General features: G+C 40.7%; 1 protein-coding gene across 1 annotated transcript in view; it reads left to right on the forward strand.

Annotated features, from left to right (window-relative positions):
* The first annotated feature begins 419 nt into the window (after nt 1-419).
* The window catches only part of LOC133540742 (glypican-5-like), a 130,846-nt gene continuing 106,008 nt past the window's right edge, over nt 420-25,257 (forward strand). Inside the window, exons 1-2 of the mRNA XM_061883632.1 lie at nt 420-748; nt 20,250-20,411. Coding sequence (XP_061739616.1) covers nt 571-748; nt 20,250-20,411 — 340 coding nt within the window. The 5' untranslated portion in view covers nt 420-570. The remainder of the gene's footprint in view (nt 749-20,249; nt 20,412-25,257) is intronic.

Genomic DNA, 25,257 nt, shown 5'->3' on the forward strand with positions numbered 1-25,257 from the left:
CTATGGCTCTTACTTTACATTTCTGGTCTGGTTGAATTTAATCCGCGGTCAACATTGTCTGCTGCATATAAGTCAAGGGGTTAACAACACATTTTACAGTCGGAAAATGATTCATAAGGCCCCATTTGTTGCTGTTTACCTGACACATGAACCGTGACGAATTGGGGGTTTGCACTATCCCCCTTTTTCCCATGGGAGATCCATCCAAGAATGGGGCCATATAAATCCCTTCCCTCTGTGTAAATTTCTCATGATATCATTAAATAATCAACGGCAGCTTCACATGTTTTCTGGTTTCTTACTTTCAAACATAACAATGTTTGCACATGTCAATTATGCAATCAAGTAGTGGGGAAGTGAAAGAGGGGTAGGGCAGTGAGGAAAAGAGAGCGAGCACAAGAGGGAGAGTAGTGGGGGCACTATAAGGGCAGTGGGCTCCAGGCAGGATCAGGCTTCACATTGCAGTTTTCACTCGTAGTCTACACAGGGGCTTTCTCAGGAGTCACATTTACCGTCCGCTTCTGACCTTTCTCTTGTCGTCTTTCTACTTTTCCTCACTGAGATGTTGCAATGTTCCGCGCTGTCTTGCAAAACGTGGATTTGTGTCGGGTGATTTTGTTATATTTGTTTTTTGTACCGGAAGCTGGCTGCAGATCAGCCTATGCAGACAGCTGTCATGAGGTGAAGACAGCATACATGATGCGCCAAATAGGCCAAATGGAGCTGGTGCCAGACAGACCCCAAACAGGTCAGTGAGTACTTTTTTTTTTTTCATCGTCATTGCATGTAATAACCGGAAGAACATGCAAAATATCTAAATGAAAACACACTATTCCTAGTATCATGACAACATAAGATCTACAAATAAGCAGTTATTTAAAAAGTACATGCAATCAATTTGACAGACTTAATGTGGTTTAAGCTTGACAACTTTCTAATGGTTGATTTTTTTCTTTAAGAAATAAAATGTCACCCAGAGTTTGTGAAAAGGGCCATGTTTAACAACCAACCAAAGTTAGGACCCCTAACTTTCGTAACACAAAGCCAAACGCCAAATTGAGGCCATCATCACTGTGCTAGTAGGCCAGCACCTCACAGTGCGAGGCTATTTCTGTTTAAAATGCACATAAATAACCTGCCACATACAGACAGTAGGCTAACATGTTGCTATGAGGCGCTGTTAGGCAGTCTGGTTTGAAAGTATTTTTGTTTGTGCTTCCAGCTTAGGCTGTCTCCCTTATTCTGATAGAGTAATGGATGTAAAATCTGCACTGCAACCGCAGAATTTCCTCTGCGATTTCCTCGTTCTCTATTATTTCCTGACCGTAGGGCCATGTCCATTTATTATAAGAATAAAAAAGCCTTTTCTGTCAAAAACTGTACCAGGAGGGAGAGATGTGCACAACAAGGTGGTTTTATTCATCATTGCGTTGTATGAATTGCCTTTAAGGACATTACAAAGATATTGCAGATTGATGAATTGTGTATTATTTTTGCACGTCTAAAGACACATGCACCCTCTGTAGTATTATGTACGTATTCCGGCGAGAAAAAGCAATTTTTAACGTCCAAACAAATGTTACACTATTGAATGTTAAACACAAACACCAAATGGAAACAGGCCGCTCCTTCAATGGGGAACTGCACTTTTAATTTTATTTTGCCTGTCCGTCACAATTATTATGAAAGACACACAAAGAAATGTGTTTTAATGCATTGTAACTCATAAATAAATGTAAATAAAAGTCCGCTTACAGTGGAGCTAATCGGAGGCACTCCGCCCATAAAATCCAATATATAACCATTCAAAAAGTGCCAACAATACTCCATTTACATTTCGTTGGCCTGAATATTAACCAAGTATTAGTGATATTGTTTTTATTATCGCTAACGCAGACAAACTATATCAGAACATATTGACATCATTGGCTGGTGAGCTGTTTTCATGCCTTGGAGCTTGTGAAAGTTTATTGCAGATCATAAATAATGCCTTTCTCCTTGGTAGTAGAAGGATGTGGACATAATCTGACAAGTTGGTCAACTTTGACATCCAATTTAGACCCGGAAATGGTGAAAAAGACACAAAATAATGCTTGGTTGCACCCACTATTTTTATTTGCAAGGATTATGAGTCATTTTTCATCTAAACGGGAATATAGCAACATCCTAACAGTCGGCATCCCAGTGACAGTGGACATTGTACAATAAGGGATGTTATATTATGTTCGTTGGCTCTCCTGAAGTCTGCAGTGAGTCGTAGTCAGTGATGTTGCTGAAGAAAAAAAACAAACGTGAAGCATTTGTGAAATGAATGCATTGCTGTATGCTTAAAATTAGCTAAATACGTAAACATTAAATGTTATTATAAATGTGCCTGTTACTATATAACATATATAGTGACATCATTGTATCAAATGTTAATGGAGGTGTTAGGATATTTTTTAAGCGTTTTATAGGCAAAACAGAGCAACCCCTATAGGCTCCATTGTAAGCGGATCTTAGATCGAATGTTTTTACTATTTAGAGTTTAAAAAAAAAAAAAAAAAAAAAAAAAAAAAATATATATATATATATATGTGCTTGTCTTACATTAGGATTGTCAATGGTAGGCAAAATTCCAAAATGAGTGCAGTTCCCCTTTAAGATCATTGATGGGCTTTTTGGAGCTGCTTTCTTGCCAGCATGGCAATGATTGACAGCATGCAACAGCTGACCAATTAGCAGGCACATACAAGATAAAAGTAGTTTGGCCTCCACAAAGCAATTTGTATCACAAACAAGTAAGACAAATACAAAATCCAAACAAGAGGAGTCAAGTTATACTGTTGACCAAAACCTGCACTAGTTTTAATTTTCCTGAGGGAACTCTCCTGAAGGAATCAATAAAGTACTATCTAACTATCTATCTAACGGAATAGCTCCACAAAATGCAACTAAGTTACTGGTGATTGGTAGCGCAAAGGTTTAAGTAACAATGTTTTGTTACAGCGAGCATGGTTTGGTTCCTAGTCAGAGCATACACTGGAAGCATTAAACTAAATCGTAAGGCATTCTTGAAAAAAAGTAGTTATTTAATTTATTCTGTTAATTGTGTTGTTTCGTAAACAAAAGTAAATGATGCAACAGATTATTTACCATTTATATTACTCGAAATCATGCATCGAATCCCAGGCCTCCTGTACGCAAAACATTTGTATGTCTCCTACTATATATATATATATATATATATATATATATATATATATATATATATATATATATATATATATATAGGGCAGCACGGTGTCACAGGGGTTAGTGCATCTGCCTCACAATACGTAGGTCCTGAGCAATCCCAGGCTCGGGATATTTCTGTCTGGAGTTTGCATGTTCTCCCCGTGACTGCGTGGGTTCTCTCCGAATACTCCGGCTTCCTCCCACCTCCAAAGACATGCACCTGGGGATAGGTTGATTGGCAACACTAAAACTGGCCCTAGTGTGTGAATGTGACTGCGAATGTTGTCTGTCTATATTTGTTGGCCCTGCGATGAAGTGGCGACTTGTCCAGAGTGTACGCCGCCACCACCCGAACGCAGCTGAGATAGGCTCCAGCATTCCCCCGCGACCCCAAAAGGGACAAGCAGTAGGAAATGGATGGATATATATATATATATATATATATATATATATATATATATATATATATATATATATATATATATATATATATATATATATATATATATATATATATACTATTATCCAGAGAATAGTGCTCGATACCATGGTAGAGCCCAATATGTAGGTGTGGGAAAAATCACAAGACTATTTCATCTCTACAGAACTGTTTATGAGGGGTTCCTTCAATCATCAGGAGATTTTCCTGATGATTGAGGGAACCCCTCCCTAGTGAGGTATTAAGGGCATGTCCAACCGGTAGGACCCACGGGGAAGACCCAGGACATGTTGGGAAGACTATGTCTCCCGGCTGGCCCGGGAACGCCTCGTGATCCCCCAGGAAGAGCTGGACGAAGTGGCTGGGGACAGGAAAGTTTGAGCTTCCCGCTTAGGCTGCTGCCCCCGCGACTTGACCTCGGATAAGCGGAAGAAGATGGATATATACATATTATATATATACATATTATATGTATATATATATATACATATATATATATATATATATATATATATATATATATATATATATATATATATATATATATATATATATATATATATATATATATATATATATATATATATATATATAATATACACAAACACTTACCTTTTACTATTAGATTAGCCTTTATTCTTCCATTTGAGTACTGGCGAGCAATCTCTGAATCCGGGAACATATCCTTCATGGATTTGTTGAAAACATCCAAAAATGAGAACGGGATATTGCGTGCCAAACATATGTTTGGCAGATCAACTTAATGTGTATTATATTTATCCATAACAGCATGTTGTAATTTGTGAGGTGTATGTCTGTTAAAATCATGGTTGTTTTTACAAATGATGACAGATGTGAACAAGAGCATGTGTAGTCTTTGTGTGATGATGTAAATGATGTGTGGTTGTTTTGTGTATCAAGTATGTGTCCATGAAAGGGCATTTTATGACTTTTCTTAATTTGATTACATGTTATGGTATGATTTTACTGTCATAATTTTATTGCATGACATTTCTCATCAATTGAATTTAGGTAGCCAGGGACTGCAGATGGAAAATAGCTATTTAGTTATAATCTGGTACACAACACATCTGTCTGGATGTCCCTTCAAATAAGGACAAAACAATAAAGACTAAACATAGCCATCTTTGTCTCGGAAAATGTTACACCCTCGGGTCTCCATTTAGCAAGGTGGCCCATAATACTGGGCTGTGACCACTGCTACGTTCCCGCCGCCGCCCTGTTCTTCGCTGACCGTTCATGAGTGACTATATCCATTTGGCCACCGTGTTCAATGGAGAAGTCTGATCTACAAAATTTGCAGGCAGAATACCACTTCCCCTTCGAGCTGTCCTGGATGAACTGAAATGATTGTTTCCAATAATTTTGGAACTTGCAAGCGTACTCCTTCTTACTCGTCGTCGCCATGACTCTGTCTTCTTCGTTCTGTGCAAAGAGTAGTGCCAGAACATCTACTGTTACAAGTAAAAAAAAAAAAAAAAAAAAAAAAAAATATATATATATATATATATATATATATATATATATATATATATATATATATATATATATATATATATATATATATATATATATATATATATATATATATATATATAATGTGTGTCTTCAAATTGACAATTTAAACATCCAGTGTTTACATTGTTCAAAGCAGTAATATACAGTTTAGTGTCTTTCATATTTCACTTTCTGAGAAGCAGTGTCCTCCACAGTGGACATGTTTATATCATTTTGGATAATGCTGATTGTGATTACTGATTAATGTCAATACCTCACAAATGTATGTTTACCTTCGCTGGCTTCAAATATACACTATATCGCCAAAAGTATTAGGCCACCTGTCTTGACTCACATATGAACTTTTAAGTGCCATCCCATTCCCAACCCATATGGTTTAATATGATGTCGGTCCACCTTCTGCAGCTATTACAGCTTCAACTTTTCTGGAAAGGCTGTCCACAAAGTTGTGGAGTGTATTTATAGGAATTTTTCCACCAGTCTTCCAAAAGTGCATTGGTGAGATCACACACTGATGTTGTTCGAGAAGGCCTGGCTCTCAGTCTCCGTTCTAATTCATCCCAAAGGTGATTTACGGGTTCAGGTCAGGACTCTGTGCAGGCCAGTCAAGTTCATTCACACCAGACTCTGTCATCCATGTCTTTATGGACCTTGCTTTGTGCAGTCATGTTGGAGGAGGAAAGGGCCCGCTTCAAACTGTTCCCACAAGGTTGGGAGCATTGAATTGTCCAAAATGTTTTGGTATCCTGGAGCATTCAAAGTTCCTTTCACTAGAACTAAGGGGCCAAGCCTAACTCCTGAAAAACAATCCCACACCATAATTCCTCCTCCACCAAATTTGACACTCTGCACAATGCAGTCCGAAATGTACCGTTCTCCTGGCAACCTCCAAACCCAGACTCGCCCATCAGATTACTAGATGGAAAAGCGTGATTCTTTGCTCCAGAGAAGGCATCTCCACTGCTCTAGAGTCCAGTGGCGACGTGCCTGGGTGTGTGGTGTCCGGTGAGCAGACTTCATTACCTCCACCAAAAAGGTTATGTTTTTGCCATTTTTTGTTTGCCTGTTTGTTTGCGACATAACTCAAGTTATGGAGAGATTTTGATGATATGTTCAAAAACAATCCCTCTTTTAACTACGAACACACTTTTCCCTAATGCTTCCTCATTTTCCCCCCTTTACGATATTACATGCCACCACCATCTTGCCAGTCCCGCGCTGCACAGAGCATTCTGGGAGATGTAGTTCAGGCCAACTTATAAGTGCGGTAATTTGGTTCAAATGATTTTGAGTTGTAGTTCATTCATGTTCACTGAATAGTTTTTCTTTTGGTACAAATTATGCAAGAAAGTAACAAAATACTTTAAGAGCAAGCTATGTGTAAAAAAAAATCACTTGTCATTAGCTATCATGATTGAATGGGACTTTTGTGTTGTTTTTGCTGTTTAGTCTTTCCTTCCTGTCCTGTGCTCTTATTTTGGGTGCTATTCCTGTTTTTGGCCAGTCTTGCTGTGACTTTATAGGTCTGCTTCTGAGTTCTGTTCTCATCATATGTTCCTGATTTCAAATTACAGACAGGTGACACCTGTCTGTGTTGCCTTCTTTGCAACACTGGTTCAGTGTTGCATGTACAAGTTGTGCCTGTTTGTGCTTTGCTTTGTCTTGCCAAAGATTTTGCTCACACGTGATCTACAGCTATAGTCACGCTGGTGCTTTGTGCTTTGGTGTATAGTAAAACACAGTGGGGTGCTGTGTGTTTCCCACCTGGGACTCCTGTGATTTCAGACTTCAATGATTACCTCTCAAAATACCATAATTTATGTCACCACATGGCAATTGCTGGAGAAATACACAGGAACACATTTACGCTCTACTGCACATTGAAACACCTCAGCAGTGTACAAAACGGGATATTTTCTGGGGAATTAAAAAATCAATAAACCCGCATCAGCAATTAAAACATATCTTATGTGGTACAGTCAACATATTAAACGTGAGGGTTTCATGGTGGCAGAGGGGTTAGTGCGTCTGCCTCACAATACGAAGGTCCTGAGTAGTCCTGGGTTCAATCCTGGACTCCTGATCTTTCTGTGTGGAGTTTACATGTTCTCCCCGTGAATGCGTGGGTTCCCTCCGGGTACTCCGGCTTCCTCCCACTTCCAAAAACATGCACCTTGGGGATAGGTTGATTGGCAACATTAAATTGGCCTTATTTTGTGAATGTGAGTGTGAATGTTGTCTGTCTATCTGTGTTGGCCCTGCGATGAGGTTGCGACTTGTCCAGGGTGTACGCCGCCTTCCGCCTGACTGTAGCTGAGATAGGCACTAGCGCCCCCTGCGACCCCAAAGGGAATAAGCGGTAGAAAATTGATGGATGGATGGAGTGTCATTGTGGTCTGTCTGTCTGTGTTGGCCCTGCGATGAGGTGGCGACTTGTCCAGGGTGTACCCCGCCTTATGCCCAATTGTAGCTGAGATAGGCACCAGCGCTCCCCGTGACCCCAAAGGGAATAAGCGGTACAAAATGAATGGATGGATGGATATTAAACGTGAAAAAATAAAGAAATAAAATATTTGAACTCACAATTTGTAGCACCCATTGGATGCCATATAAGCCAGTGGTACGGCTCGTAGTCTGTTGATTCGAGTGGAAATGGCGAGCATTTCCCCATTTAATCTCCAGGACAGCTGTGCTAGCTTGCGGGGTTGGCCGACATTGTCTCACAAGATATAGTTTCTCTTTAGATATCTTTCTTGAAAATGGCCTTGCAAATATTTATCTGCCACCTAATCAACCTTTTGTTCTCCTTCTTTCTGGGTCAAAAAAGTGAGTATTTGTGATTCCTCTGCTAGCCCGGTATGGCTGCGGCGCAGCACTTCCTGCTTCCTGCTAAATTGCAACTTGTGAATGGATACTCACTTTGGAATGACAAGTGAGTATCCAAATCAAATCAAATCAAATCAACTTTATTTATAAAGCACATTTAAAAATTTACCACAGGGATAACCAAAGTCAATCACAGTATAGTTAACTTCAGGCTACCTAGATAGGCTACTGTCAACAAATTGTGATCTGATTGGCTATCGCAACTGTTTCTCAACTCAATGTGTTCTCAAATTCATCCGCTAACGGTCCCGGTGAGTATCCAATCACAGGATGCGTAAAGGTCACATTCAATGTGAGACCAGCTAGAAGGCCTTATTAACAAACACTTGTGATCTGATTGGCTATCGCAATTATCTATCCAACTGTATGTGTCTGTTCGCTTACATTGTACGGACGCCTGCATTGTTAATTCTGAAGGCCCCGGGCAGATTTCGTACAGCATGGCAACATAAGCGAGCTGAATTGTGATTGGATACAACTCTAACCTAAAAACTACAGCACTGGAAGGAGCATGATATGACATGAAGAGAATATGAATACTTTTAGATATTCAGAGACTTATCTTTAATTTTGATCATAATTTCTGGTTATGTTAGGCCAGCAGAGAACTTGAATCCCTTTTTGAGAACCAGTCCCGATATCGAAGCCACTATACCGTATCTTTGCGACCATAAGGCGTACCGTATTAAAAGGCGCCGTGTCAGTTACGGGTGCTATTTCTGTATTTAACGCATAAATAAGGTGCAGCGTATGTTTGGGCGCAGGTATGGTAAAATATCCGCTAACTTAAAACATACACTAGCTTAAAGGCCTACTGAAACCCACTACTATCGACCACGCAGTCTGATAGTTTATATATCAATGATGCAATATTAACATTGCAACCGGTTTAGTTTACTAAATTACAATTTTAAATTTCCCGCTGAGTTTCCCGTTGAAAACGTCGTGGAATGATGACGCGTATGATGACGTGTGTTTGTGACGTTATTGGTTGGAGGGGAGCACCAAACCCCTCCAACGAGAATGGACAATGACACAATATGTTACTGAATATGTCAGCAGACTATTTTTGAGCCTTGTCTTGTATGTTCACTATTTTATTTAAGGACAAACTTGCAATAATAAACATATGTTTAATGTACCCAAAGATTTTTTTTAAATACAGCCAATAATGCATTTTTTTTGTGGTACCCTTTATTTAGAAAAGCATCGAAATCATTATAGTACCGGTACCAAAATATTCAACAAACCAAAACACGCTTTAATTCCAAATCCGGCTATCCATCCATCCATATTCTACCTCTTATTCCCTTAGGGGTCGTGGGGGCTGGTGGTGCCTATCTCAGCTACAATCGGGCAGAAGGCGGGGTACACCCTAGACAAGTCGCCACCTCATCGCAGTCCAAATCCAAATCCAAATCTAAAACCGGCTAGGTTATGAAAAAATGTTTGCTTAACTGTGCATAGCGACAGGTATTTCAATGTACTTGATTCTTACAAATGCAAACAGAACTCGGTCTTTTTCATAGCATTTACCGTCATATTAGAGAGCTTTGACCAATAATAAAAGACATCTGTTAGTGTCAGTACAGCGTTATAGCTTGGAAATAGTGCAACGTCAACACCTTGGCCATTTCGCATGTGTGAAACTAGCCCACCTTGTTGTTTATGTAGGGACATTTTCCAGTAAAATAAAGGGAAGATCGAATTTTGATATATAATTCATTTTTAATAAACATGCTGGGGAATTTAAAATGCCTAATTGTGATACTAAAAGCCAAGGATATAGAATGCATTATGTTACTGAATAGCTAAACAAACTAGCGTGTGTGTCAGGTCACACACTGGTGAACAAGTCCATTCCTCTCATCCCTTGCTCCCTTGATCTTGATCAGCTGCTTGACAGTTTGGCACACACGCACGCACACACACACACACACACACACACACACACACACACACACACACACACACACACACACACACACACACACACGCGCACACGCGCACACGCGAACACACACACACACACACACACACACACACACACACACACACACACACACACACACACACACAACCAGTTCTGTTTCCATCACCACAAAGGACATTTCATTTACAATAATTTTCTGGAGACCTCCCTTGGCTCTAACTGAAATCTAAGCCTATTGAATTTGTAACACACTGACCTTTATCTCTTCACCGAAAAATGGGGTGAACAACATGCATCCCCAAAGGAGGCCTACTCCTTATAATGTGATTGTGTTAACAGCCTTATGTCATCACAATGTGAGGCATGTATGTAATGCATGCATGGCATCACATTGGGTCCCAGCAGGATTTTTTAAGAAGTATTTTTTAGAGTTCACGTTGTGTTATGTGTATGTAATGCCTTTGGACACTGATTTTTCTCACACACACTTTACTTTATTAATATTCATATTCATTAATATAAACTGATTTCTTTCCCGCTTTGGAAAGCAAAAAGGGCATACTGTGCTCATGTTTAGTGACCCCATTTCGGTTTTTATTATTGAATATAAATTACATATAAATTGGAATGTATATATATATATATATATATATATATATATATATATATATACATTCCTATTTATTTATTTTGCTGTTTAACATATAGTTTTTCCTTCTTTCATGAAGACAGGAATAAGTTGTTGTATTACCTGATTCTGAAGACTTGCATTGATTGGATTTAGACAGAATTCACAGTAGTGCTGACAACTTCCACATTTTCGATTTTACATTGTGGAGGTGAAAAAAAAAGTCCCTCTTTCTGTCCAATACCTCATTGAAGTGGTTGGTTTTAAGTTAAAGTTAAAAAAAGGTTATTGAATATATCTCAGGACCATTAATGTATATTTGTAACCTATCATTTCAAACAGGTTAATTTCCAAACAAAATGAAAATACATGTAACTAAATTTGAACCAATTTACAAGACTGGAGACAAACACCAATTTACAAATTATAGACCTGTTTCTTTACTTCCACAATTTTCTAAAATCATTGAAAAACTGTTCAATAACAGAATAGAGAGTTTCACAAATAAAAATAGAAAACTCGAAGAGAACCAATATGGATACAGAGCTAATGTTTCAACTTCAATGGCTTTAATTGAAATTACAGAAGAAATGACCAATGCAATAGTTATTTAAAAATGTTTGACAGCAGTGTTTATGGATCCAACTAAAGCACTTGACACAATTAATCACAATATTTTAATAAAAAAACTAGAGCGATATGGCATCAGAGGGTAAGTCATAAACTGGATAAGAAGTTATCTAACGAACAGGAAACAATACGTGAAGCTAGGCGAACACACTTCTACAATGCTAAATATATCCTGTGGTGTACCTCAGGGATCAATACTAGGACCTAAATTTTTCAATCTCTATATAAATGACATTTTTAAAGATACAACAGATTTAAAGTGAGTATCATTTGCGGATGATACAACAGCGTTTTGTTCAGGAGAGAACACACAGAAGCTAATACAAATAATAGCAGCAGAAATGAACAAATTAAAAAGATGGTTTGGTGTTCTGCTGACCTCGACTGCGGATGTTGTGGATAGGTGGAAGGAATACTTCGAAGACCTCCTCAATCCCACCAACACGTCTTCCTATGAGGAAGCAGTGCCTGGGGAATCTGTGGTGGACTCTCCTATTTCTGGGGCTGAGGTCGCTGAGGTAGTTAAAAAGCTCCTCGGTGGCAAGGCCCCAGGGGTGGACGAGATCCGCCCGGAGTTCCTTAAGGCTCTGAATGCTGTGGGGCTGTCTTGGTTGACAAGACTTTGCAGCATCGCGTGGACATCGGGGGCGGTACCTCTGGATTGGCAGACCGGGGTGGTGGTTCCTCTCTTTAAGAAGGGGGACCGGAGGGTGTGTTCCCACTATCGTGGGATCACACTCCTCAGCCTTCCCGGTAAGGTTTATTCAGGTGTACTGGAGAGGAGGCTACGTCGGATAGTCGAACCTCGGATTCAGGAGGAACAGTGTGGTTTTCGTCCTGGTCGTGGAACTGTGGACCAGCTCTATACTCTCGGCAGGGTTCTTGAGGGTGCATGGGAGTTTGCCCAACCAGTCTACATGTGCTTTGTGGACTTGGAGAAGGCATTCGACCGTGTCCCTCGGGAAGTCCTGTGGGGAGTGCTCAGAGAGTATGGGGTATCGGACTGTCTTATTGTGGCGGTCCGTTCCCTGTACGATCAGTGCCAGAGCTTGGTGCGCATTGCCGGCAGTAAGTCGAACACATTTCCAGTGAGGGTTGGACTCCGCCAAGGCTGTCCTTTGTCACCGATTCTGTTCATAACTTTTATGGACAGAATTTCTAGGCGCAGTCAAGGCGTTGAGGGGTTCCGGTTTGGTAACCGCAGGATTAGGTCTCTGCTTTTTGCAGATGATGTGGTCCTGATGGCTTCATCTGACCGGGATCTTCAGCTCTCGCTGGATTGGTTCGCAGCCGAGTGTGAAGCGACCGGAATGAGAATCAGCACCTCCAAGTCCGAGTCCATGGTTATCGCCCGGAAAAGGGTGGAGTGCCATCTCCTGGTTGGGGAGGAGACCCTGCCCCAAGTGGAGGAGTTCAAGTACCTAGGAGTCTTGTTCACGAGTGAGGGAAGAGTGGATCGTGAGATCGACAGGCGGATCGGTGCGGCGTCTTCAGTAATGCGGACGTTGTACCGATCCGTTGTGGTGAAGAAGGAGCTGAGCCGGAAGGCAAAGCTCTCAATTTACCGGTCGATCTACGTTCCCATCCTCACCTATGGTCATGAGCTTTGGGTCATGACCGAAAGGATAAGATCACGGGTACAAGCGGCCGAAATGAGTTTCCTCCGCCGTGTGGCGGGGCTCTCCCTTAGAGATAGGGTGAGAAGCTCTGCCATCCGGGAGGGACTCAAAGTAAAGCCGCTGCTCCTTCACATCGAGAGGAGCCAGATGAGGTGGTTCGGGCATCTGGTCAGGATGCCACCCGAACGCCTCCCTAGGGAGGTGTTTAGGGCACGTCCAACCGGTAGGAGGCCACGGGGAAGACCCAGGACACGTTGGGAAGACTATGTCTCCCGGCTGGCCTGGGAACGCCTCGGGATCCCCCGGGAAGAGCTAGACGAAGTGGCTGGGGAGAGGGAAGTCTGGGTTTCCCTGCTTAGGCTGTTGCCCCCGCGACCCGACCTCGGATAAGCGGAAGATGATGGATGGATGGATGGGTTTGACAAAAACAGACTATCGTTTAATCTCAGTAAAACTAAAATAATGCTGTTTGGTAACAGTAGAAGAGAAAGTCAAACACAGATACAAATAGACGGAATAGAATTTGAAAGTAAATGAAACCACATTTCTCGGCATAATGATTGATGATAAATTGAACTGGAAATCTCATGTAAAAAATATACAACATAAAGTAGCAAGAAACACGTCAATAATGAATAAAATTAAAACATGTTCTAGATAAAAAAATCACTTCATATTCTCTACTGCTCACAAGTGTTACCATACCTGAGTTATTGTGTAGAAATATGGGGAAATAATTACAAAAGTACACTTCATTCACTAACAGTGTTACAAAAAAGATCAGTTAGAATAATAAATAATGTTGGATATAGAGAACATACAAATCCTTTATTTATTGAATCAAAGATACTGAAATTTCACAAAAGAGTGAATTTGCAAACATCTAAAATTATACACAAAGTAAACTATAACATGCAACCCACGAATATACAACAATTCTTCTCAAAGAAAGAGGAGAAATATAATCTTAGAGAAGAATTTAATTTAAAACATTTGTACACACATACAACACTTAAGACCTTCAGTATATCTGTATGTGGAATTAAATTATGGAATGGATTGAGCAAATTTCAAAGAAGAAGAACCATGACAAACATTCTGAATGTATTTCATCCATCCATTCTTTCATTCTCAAAGTAATCTTATTTATCTCATCATATGAAATATAACTTACTTCACCAATTATTATTTATTTATTTTTATTGTGATTACTTATGGAGTATATTGTGAATAAATTGAGAACAGGAAGTAAACAAAAGTTTTATCAACTTTTATGTAAAAGAAAAGGGGTAGGATTAAATAAGCTCTGCTGCTTCCTACTCCTTTTCGAACATGTTGGAAAGAGAAACTAGAAATTGAGATGTATCATGTTGTATGCATGCACGTTCGAAATAAACTCAAACTCAACTCAACTCAACTCAACTCAAAGTACCAATGATTGTCAAACACACACTAGTTGTGGCGAAATTATTCTCTGCATTTGACCCTTTACCCTTGATCACCCCCTAGGAGGTGAGGGGAGCAGTGAGCAGCAACAGTTAGGCATCTTGTTTTTCAGGCTTCAATATTCTTTTTTATACACTTTACAAGTAATACATTGACAGCAAACTCTATGGCTGGCTAGCTTGTTTGCAATAGCTTTCGGAAAGTTTTATGTTTTTAGTGCAGGCAGAGTGGAGCAGCCCTTTTATTGTGAAGACAGGAAATGTGTGGTCAGTCTTTAGGCTTTTGACGGGAGGTACGGTTGAAATAAAAATTGTTTCTCGTCTTCCTGTCTATCTTTTTTTTCTTCACACTGAGCTTGCAACAGCCAGCATCATTTCACAAGATCCTCGGGTGCCTTGAATGTTAATCAAGTGACATCAGAGTGAAGATTTATGATCGCTTATTTTTAGGTACATTTTGTCAATGCCTGGCTGGCGGTCAGCTGACACACCCTCTGCAATTGACGTAATGGGCACCCCAGTTTTAGATCATTGTGATTATTACTGGTGAAAATGTGCTCAAGCCAGGGCCGGCTTGTGGCATAAACATGTTGCTTTTTAGGGCCACAGCATTTGGCACTATTAATGATAATATGTTAATTATCAAAATAATATTATGGCAACAGAGAGTTGGTCTTGAACAGGATAAACACACGTTTAGAGCTCTAAAAATATATTTCAGCGTACCCCAGGGTTTAATCCTGGGACCAATATTGTTCCGTTTCAATACAAACTACTATTGTAAAGTTACAAAAGGACTTGAAGTTAATTCTATTGGCAAACGATACAAACGCATTTTGTTCAGGAAAAACAAAGAGAAGCTAATGAAATAATAACAGAAGAAATTAATAAAACAAAGAGATGATTTGACAAAAGTAAAACTAAAATAATGATATTTGACTTCTGATGTACTAATTTGACAAAGAACAAAGGGTTGGCATATATAGCATCTTGATTGGCAACCAGGAACAGGTGTTAACTGATTGCCAAACAGGTGAGGATAACCAGCGTCCAGACAGTAGAAATAGAGGCAGCAAGAGGCTAACAGGAAATGAAAACCAAAATAAGACTAAAACACAGAAACATAAGAAAAGAAAGTCCAAACCTGTCATGACAGTCATTATGTGATTTACAACTTACTTAATTTTGTATTCATGAAAACTTTATTTATTGACTGATTTCATTGTTAACGGGGAGTCAACAAACAAATGTGTAAAACAATTGCTAGGAAACGGGTAAAGGGTAAGATGTTGTAATGAGAAACCTGGTAATATGTGATGTACTGTACCACATTGTAACGGTATGAATGTTCAAAATGAATTAATACCATACCCAATGGGGCACCCAATCAGAAAAGCTCTGACTCCATTCAAGTCCATTGAGATGTGCATTATTGATATTTTCAACAACTGCTGACATCAATTCATTTAAGTTTCAACTTTGCAACAATACTCTCATCTACAAACGTTTGTATTTAGATCAAGTTAGTGTCTGTTTATCTCGTCTTTTAATGGTGTTTGTTTATCTTTATTTAGCCTGGTTTTTATTGCTTGTATTCTCATAATTTTAATGTGTAATGTAAATGTTTTTTTTAAACGTTTTATTTATTGTGTGAGCTACACAAGACCTGAATTTCCCCAAAAGGATTATTAAAGACTAACTCTAGTACTAGTACTCTACCTCAAAGACCTTTATGAAAAAGAAAAATCATGGACCCAGATTTCCCTCGCCCGGACGCGGGTCACCGGGGCCCCCCTCTGGAGCCAGGCCCGGAGGTGGGGCACGATGGCGATCGCCTGGTGGCCGGGCCTGTTCCCATGAGGCCCGGCCGGGCACAGCCCGAAGAGGCAACGTGGGTCACCCCTCCAATGGGCTCACCACCCATAGTGGGGGCCATAGAGGTCGGGTGCATTGTGAGCTGGGTGACAGCCGAAGGCAGGGCACTTGGCGGTCCGATCCTCGGCTACAGAAGCTAGCTCTTGGGACGTGGAACGTCACGTCACTGGGGGGGAAAGAGCCTGAGCTAGTGCGCGAAGTCGAGAAATTCCGGCTGGATATAGTCGGACTCACTTTGACGCACAGCAAGGGCTCTGGAACCACTTCTCTCGAGAGGGATTGGACCCTCTTCCACTCTGGCGTTGCCGGCAGTGAGAGGCGACGGGCTGGGGTGGCAATTTTTGTTTCCCCCCGGCTCAAAGCCTGTACGTTGGAGTTCAACCCGGTGGACGAAAGGGTAGCCTCCTTCCGCCTTCGGGTGGGGGGACGGGTCCTGACTGTTGTTTGTGCTTATGCACCAAACAGCAGTTCAGAGTACCCACCCTTTTTGGGAACACTCGAGGGAGTACTGGAAAGTGCTCTACCGGGTGATTCCCTTGTCCTACTGGGAGACTTCAACGCTCACGTTGGCAACGACAGTGAAACCTGGAGAGGCGTGATTGGGAAGAATGGCCGCCCGGATCTGAACCCGAGTGGTGTTTTGTTATTGGACTTTTGTGCTCGTCACAGTTTGTCGATAACAAACACCATGTTCAAACATAAGGATGTCCATATGTGCACTTGGCACCAGGACACCCTAGGCCGCAGTTCCATGATCGACTTTGTAGTTGTGTCATCGGATTTGCGGCCTCATGTTTTGGACACTCGGGTGAAGAGAGGGGCGGAGCTTTCTACCGATCACCACCTGGTGCTGAGTTGGCTGCGATGGTTGGGGAGGATGCCGGACAGACCTGGGAGGCCCAAACGCATTGTGAGGGTCTGCTGGGAACGTCTGGCAGAGTCTCCTGTCAGACAAAGTTTCAATTCCCACCTCCGGAAGAACTTTGAACATGTCACGAGGGAGGTGCTGGACGTTGAGTCCGAGTGGACCATGTTCCGCGCCTCTATTGTCGAGGCGGCAGATCGGAGCTGTGGCCGCAAGGTAGTTGGTGCCTGTCGGGGCGGAAATCCTAAAACCCCTTGGTGGACACCAGCGGTGAGGGATGCCGTCAAGCTGAAGAAAGAGTCCTATCGGGTCCTTTTGGCTCATAGGACTCCGGAGGCAGTGGATAGGTACCGACAGGCCAAGCGGTGTGCAGCAAAAACTCGGACATGGGAGGAGTTCGGGGAAGCCATGGAAAACGACTTCCGGACGGCTTCGAAGCGATTCTGGACCACCGTCCGCCGCCTCAGGAAGGGGAAGCAGTGCACTGTCAACACCGTGTATGGTGCGGATGGTGTTCTGCTGACCTCAACTGCGGATGTTGTGGATAAGTGGAAGGAATACTTGCACCTATCCACAAGGAATACTTCGAAGACCTCCTCAATCCCACCAACACGTCTTCCTATGAGGAAGCAGTGCCTGGGGAATCTGTGGTGGACTCTCCTATTTCTGGGGCTGAGGTCGCTGAGGTAGTTAAAAAGCTCCTCGGTGGCAAGGCCCCAGGGGTGGACGAGATCCGCCCGGAGTTCCTTAAGGCTCTGGATGCTGTGGGGCTGTCTTGGTTGACAAGACTTTGCAGCATCGCGTGGACATCGGGGGCGGTACCTCTGGATTGGCAGACCGGGGTGGTGGTTCCTCTCTTTAAGAAGGGGGACCGGAGGGTGTGTTCCAACTATCGTGGGATCACACTCCTCAGCCTTCCCGGTAAGGTTTATTCAGGTGTACTGGAGAGGAGGCTACGTCGGATAGTCGAACCTCGGATTCAGGAGGAACAGTGTGGTTTTCGTCCTGGTCGTGGAACTGTGGACCAGCTCTATACTCTCGGCAGGGTTCTTGAGGGTGCATGGGAGTTTGCTCAACCAGTCTACATGTGCTTTGTGGACTTGGAGAAGGCATTCGACCGTGTCCCTCGGGAAGTCCTGTGGGGAGTGCTCAGAGAGTATGGGGTATCGGACTGTCTTATTGTGGCGGTCCGTTCCCTGTACGATCAGTGCCAGAGCTTGGTCCGCATTGCCGGCAGTAAGTCGAACACATTTCCAGTGAGGGTTGGACTCCGCCAAGGCCGTCCTTTGTCACCGATTCTGTTCATAACTTTTATGGACAGAATTTCTAGGCGCAGTCAAGGCGTTGAGGGGTTCCGGTTTGGTAACCGCAGGATTAGGTCTCTGCTTTTTGCAGATGATGTGGTCCTGATGGCTTCATCTGACCGGGATCTTCAGCTCTCGCTGGATCGGTTCGCAGCCGAGTGTGAAGCGACCGGAATGAGAATCAGCACCTCCAAGTCCGAGTCCATGGTTCTCGCCCGGAAAAGGGTGGAGTGCCATCTCCGGGTTGGGGAGGAGACCCTGCCCCAAGTGGAGGAGTTCAAGTACCTAGGAGTCTTGTTCACGAGTGAGGGAAGAGTGGATCGTGAGATCGACAGGCGGATCGGTGCGGCGTCTTCAGTAATGCGGACGTTGTACCGATCCGTTGTGGTGAAGAAGGAGCTGAGCCGGAAGGCAAAGCTCTCAATTTACCGGTCGATCTACGTTCCCATCCTCACCTATGGTCATGAGCTTTGGGTCATGACCGAAAGGATAAGATCACTGGTACAAGCGGCCGAAATGAGTTTCCTCCGCCGTGTGGCGGGGCTCTCCCTTAGAGATAGGGTGAGAAGCTCTGCCATCCGGGAGGGACTCAAAGTAAAGCCGCTGCTCCTTCACATCGAGAGGAGCCAGATGAGGTGGTTCGGGCATCTGGTCAGGATGCCACCCGAACGCCTCCCTAGGGAGGTGTTTAGGGCACGTCCAACCGGTAGGAGGCCACGGGGAAGACCCAGGACACGTTGGGAAGACTATGTCTCCCGGCTGGCCTGGGAACGCCTCGGGATCCCCCGGGAAGAGCTAGACGAAGTGGCTGGGGAGAGGGAAGTCTGGGTTTCCCTGCTTAGGCTGTTGCCCCCGCGACCCGACTTCGGATAAGCGGAAGATGATGGATGGTTGGATCTAGTACTAGTGTTGTCCCTATACCAATATTTTGGTACCGGTACTAAAATTATTTCTACACTTTTTGGTAGTTTTTGGTACTTTTCTAAATAAAGGGGACCACAAAATATTGCATTATTGGCTTTATTTTTACAAAAAATCTTACGTTACATTAAACATATGTTTCTTATTACAATCTTGTCTTTTAGTAGTAAGTAAGCAAATAAAAAAAAAGGCTCCTAATTAGTCTGTTGACATATCCAGTACCATACCATGAATTGATTAACATGGACCCCGACTTAAACAAGTTGAAAAACTTATTCGGGTGTTACCATTTAGTGGTCAATTGTACGGAATATGTACTGAACTGTGCAATCTACTAATAAAAGTATCAATCAATACTGTGTCATTGTCCATTCTGTGATTTTGTCAAAATTATTAGCACAAGTTGTAGGAAATGTATTTTTAGTCTATTTGTTCATTTACTGTTAAATATCCGCTTACTTTCTCTATGAACATGTTCTATCTACACTTCTATTAAAATCTAATAATCGTTTATTCTTCTGTTGTTTGATACTTCACATTAGTTTTGGATGATACCACAAATATAGGTATGAATCCAATACCAAGTCGTTACCGGATCATACATTGGTCAAATTCAAAGTCCTCATGTGTCCAGGGACATATTTCCTGACTTTATAAACATAATATGGGGGAGGCGGACTGGTACCTTTTAGAGGCGGTATAGTACTGAAAATGATTCATTTGTATCACGGTACTGTACTAATATTGGTATATCATACAACCCTAATGTATATATATATATATATATATATATATATATGAATGTATACAAAAGGTAGATCACCTCGATTTGGTCATTCAAAAAGTAGCTTGCCTGCTGAAAAAATTTGGGCACCTCTGATCTAAAACCAACAATAAGACCAACAATAAAAAACACAATGTAAACTATTCTATTTTCTCCTTCATTCAGATGACTCTCTCCGAGTGTGTGTCCACTCTGGGCCTGGGTGCTGTACCAGCAAGATGGAGGATGGTTACATGGCTGCTGTACGCAGTGAAACACAGCACAAGATGCGATCCTACAGTTTTGAGCTCAAGTACCTGATCGCTGGACACACCACGTCCTACCAAGGTGAAGTTAATATTTGTTACTAAATAAATAAAAAAATCTACACAAAAATAACTATCTTTTTTTTTTTACTCTTAAGCCAAATGTAATTGTTCAACACATTGATTAGTGACAAGTATTGTGTAAAGCAGGGGTGTCAAACTGGTTTTCATTGAGGACCACATTGGAGTTTTGGCTGCCCTCAGAGGGCCGGCCGCCAGTAGCATTAATAAAAATAAGCATAAGGATATTGTCACACCATTACTTATGCATTTGATTAGTAAATGCATATTTTACCTACACTGTAAGAGAAAAAATAAATCTGTAGATTTTGCGGTCCCAAAAACAAGGCTGCATTTCACCATAAAATTTACAGTAAAATGGTCACTCTATTTTACTGTAAAATTCTGGCGATTGAGCTGCCAGTTTGTTTGTTTTTTTGCATAAAAAATATGGTTGCTGTTTTCACAGTGTATTACTGTAGATGTAAAATGGTAAGTTTTTTTTTTTTTACGGTAGTTTTCTGAAGACCGAGCGGTTGAAAAAAAAATACATTGTCATGTTTACAGCGTACAGTTTGATGGATAACTCGCTTTGAAATAATAAGGCTGAGTAGATATTTACGCATGTTTTTACTCCAAACATGTTTGGAATGTATGATAATATTTTATCTGTTGTATTATCAGATAGATCAAGTTTAAAAAATATATATAATTGAATGCAGTACATGTCTTTTTTTCTGTCAAAATAAAAAAAGAAAGAAAGATTAACTACTTTATTGTTGCATATTATTTCCAGGCTTTCACGGGCTTTCAAAATTATGTGGCGGGCCAGATCTGGGCCCTGGGCCTTAACTTTGACACCTGTGATGTAAAGTGACCTCATTATGGTGTTTTAACAATTATGTCAAGTGTTTGCGGGACCTTTTGTCATTCTCTCTTTGTGTGTTCATCATGCTATGGCTAGTTTGTGTCAGGTTTATGGTTTGAGGCCAGTTTATTTAGCGAGGCGCCACAGTGGCTTGCCAAACAAACAACTGATGTCCGATGGCCTTTGAGAGAGCAAACTCTCAGGGAGAAGGGAAGTGGAAAACTTTGTTACAACTTTCTATTTGCTTTCCTTGTCCATGTGTGTCGGAGGCTACAATAATCAGTTTTTGTTCTTGACCAATGAGAGAGCGAGGGGACCAAGAATGTTTACATTCAGTACGTATCCCCACCAAAGTGTTGTTGTCATGGGCAACAGCCGGTCTCTAACGGCCTGCTTTGAATAAGAGGAAGAATACTCTGCTTGTCCACTTGTCTCTCAACACTATTCATCAGTGCAAGTGTGTGTGTGTGTGTTTATGAGATGCAGCATGTGTGTGTGTGTATGGAGTGCTCACATTCTAAGAGGGTTAGAATTGATGGAACCCAGACAGACAGAGCAAACATGTTCATCTGTTTTTTTTCCCTCATTTACGGTTTTTTGCTTGCTATATAAAAATGTGCTTTAATTTAGTTTCGGCTGTTTTATTCGGACATCCTATAGGACTTTTTGGACAGAAGGCATTGATGAGCACATTCACATGGCATTGCACACAGTATTTTCCTCCATTTATTATTGACAAAAGCAAAGTTTATTGATGTTCTCTGCAAGGAAGTCCTAATTTTAAGACATACCAAGTGAAAAACTTGGTGCCTTTTGTGAAGTACAAAAAAATGGAGTTGTACTGTGAAAAACACCAGCAGGTGTAAAGTGTTCCCTTCATTATTGCGGGAGTTTCGCTCGAAGCCCTTCTTGGTAGGAGAATTGTTGCAAAATAAGTAAATACATTTTACAATTTATTTTATTTTTGTATGACATTTTAGGTCTTTATAAACCCTCCAACAGTAAGGCTGTTGTGAACTTACTTATAAAGACGCACTACGCTCTTAAACACTTTCTACACTCTTCTGTAATTGTGACATATGAAATATCGAAATGATGACGCTAAACAATTAGCTACATGATGATGACGGTGGATGGCAGTGTCACTGAGGTTTTGTTGCTCTTGTAATGGCAACTAGCAGATAGATGCTTGTTAGACCAGAAGATAGAAAAACGTGAAGTGACCTTGTTCCGCACAGCAATGAGTAGTTTCACCTTTTCTCCTAGAGGTGCTCAAAAACGTCAATTTCAAATCCAAATTGCAATTTTTTATTCATTCTAATTCTAAATCGAGTCATCATTTTTATAAATTATGTTTTTTTTTTAAACAATATCTTTTAAGCTAAACAACTTTATTGATAATAAAATCATTATTTACATATTTGCTTTTAAGAATTTTTGGTCTTAATTTTTTTAGTATTGTATTTGTATATTTTCTATATTGCAGGGGTGTCCAACGCATGGCCCGCGTGATGAGTTTACCAAGTAACAAAATGAGCCGCTTTTTTTTTTTTTACTAACAAAAGAAACTGCTTTTCTAAATGTGTCCACTGACGGTCACAATAGCAATTCTGTTAGGCAAGCAAACGGTTTGTATCAGGGCCAAGCAAGAGGTGCACAGTAAAGGGTGACTTTGGTTCCTCCTCCTCGACCCACATGAAACCTAAAACCTGCCGTTTTATGTAGTCTGCTTCGAACACATCGTCATTCGGCACCCTCGTTGCCCCAAAATGTCTCTGTAAAACACAAGAAAAGTGAACTTAATCCTTAGTTTTTACCTCCGAAATGTTACGGTTTGTTGAGTTAGCACTGGATTGATACATGGACATGACAAAGGAGGTATTTTATACCTAGAAAAGTTAACATGTTGTGTTTTTTGTTCAATCCCAGAAAGACTGTGACTTAAAAGTTTAATGTTGGCCTTGTAGATACACTGAGACAAAGTCTAAACTCATTCAGTTTTTGAAGCTGCACCAATTTCCTCAGAACATTCAAAAAACTTAAAGTGTTTTGTCCAGAGGATTATTTGTGATTTGTACGTATTCATAATGTGCTTGTTCTATTTTTGGCCAAAGTAAAACAAAGAAAACAACATTGATGTCTTTATGTTTAAGTTATCATTCCATGATTTTACCATTACGGCCCACTTCGGAATAGATTTTCCTCCATGCGGCCCCTGAGCTAGAATGAGTTTTACATCCCTGCTCTATTGCTTTATTCATTTCTAACCTAACTATTGTAATGCTGGGATTGGTTTGGAGATGGAGTCATTTTTAAGGCCAACACATGGAGGAGATTTCGTGACCTGTATTAAAAGGTCTTATTATAATAATATACCAAATAATACGTTATGTTGTATGTAAGCATATCGCTTGTGTCAAACTCAAGAACAGCTTTAGCATACAACATCACTTTAAGGGGCCGGCAAAAGCCTGGAAATGTTGTGCGTCAACAAAGTACTGTCTCTTTTCTTGCTAAATATATCTATTCTTTTCATTTTGACAGAAAACATACATGAACTGCATTAATGCATATCTTTTAAATTTCAGTGCCGTCCAAATACGCAACAAGTATAATATAATAATTTTAAACATGTTTTGTTAGAATACAAACAAATACATGGTTTAACATGTGGTTGACTCATGATTTTAAAGCACGTTAATTAAATTGTAGACTGCTGAAATTACAATACATTTTATGGTAAAAAAAACAACTGGCAGAATTTTACTGTAAAACAAAAAAATCTGTAGAATTTTTTTTTCCTTTGTAGTAATATAATAGAATTGACGCTAAAACAATACCAGCTAAATTGTCCATATTTCTTTCATTTTGTTTTCAAGACTGTGGAACCATTTTTTCATTTACAGTAATATGCTGTAAAAACACTTTTAAAGTAAAATTCTGATGACGGAGTTGACATTTTTTACTGAAAATCTACAAATGCATAGGCAATTAAGTGATGTCATGAGGTGAATCCTTATACATTAATATTAATACATATTCACCGTTTCATGTATTCACTATTTGAAGGCATTCATAACTGTGACGTGGCCCTCACTGAAAAAGAGTTTGACACCCCTGCATTACGTGAATCATGTTGAATCGAGAACGGATTCTGAATAGAACTACAACCCCAAGAATGGAAATTGAATTGAATCGTAAGGTATAGTAAGCAGCTTCCTTTGAGGCTTAGATTCTGTGACGGAAGCCTTGGAAGGCGCAGAATGTTTGGACGACATTGTAGGGAGTCATATAAATACAAATGTGCTCCAAAAAAGTAGTAGTAGCATCAGTTTATGAAAACTGACATTTTCCTAGTCCAGAGGTCGGCAACCCAAATTGTGGCAAGAGACATATTGGACCAAAAAAAAAAAATCTGTTTGGAGTTGCAAAAAATGAAAAGCCTTGTTTAAGTTTTATAAAGAAGACAACACATGATGTAAGTGTCTATATTAGCCTACTATCAAAATGACTATGTGTCACAGGCTGATGCAAATCTTTGTTGACAGAAATGTTGAAATAGAATATTTTTTCTACACATTTTTACAACATTCAAAATCATTAGTAAAATGGAGGCTTCTCAGAGGGTGAGAAAACGCCTGGAAATGACTGGCTTAGAATGGCCAAAGTTATAGAAGTGTGTGTTCAAGTTTAAGTAAACTGCGGGCTGTCTTCTTCTAATTGATTTATTACAAACTTTGCAGGCTGGGTAACGTTTGCTGTGGTCTATAATGCTGCACAAACAACTATCAGATAATGTGTCATGAGACATGCAAATATAAATTAAATTAAGAGAACTTAAAGGAAATGAAATGAGCTCAAATAGACCTACACACAAGTCATAATGATGCAATATGTACATACAACGAGCCTAAATAGCATGTCAGCATCGATTAGCTTGCAGTAACCAAATATTCCTGATTAGCACTCCACACAAGTCAATAACATCAACAAAGTTCAC

The sequence above is a fragment of the Nerophis ophidion genome, linkage group LG22, assembly GCF_033978795.1.
Source record: "Nerophis ophidion isolate RoL-2023_Sa linkage group LG22, RoL_Noph_v1.0, whole genome shotgun sequence".
Taxonomy (NCBI): domain Eukaryota; kingdom Metazoa; phylum Chordata; class Actinopteri; order Syngnathiformes; family Syngnathidae; genus Nerophis; species Nerophis ophidion.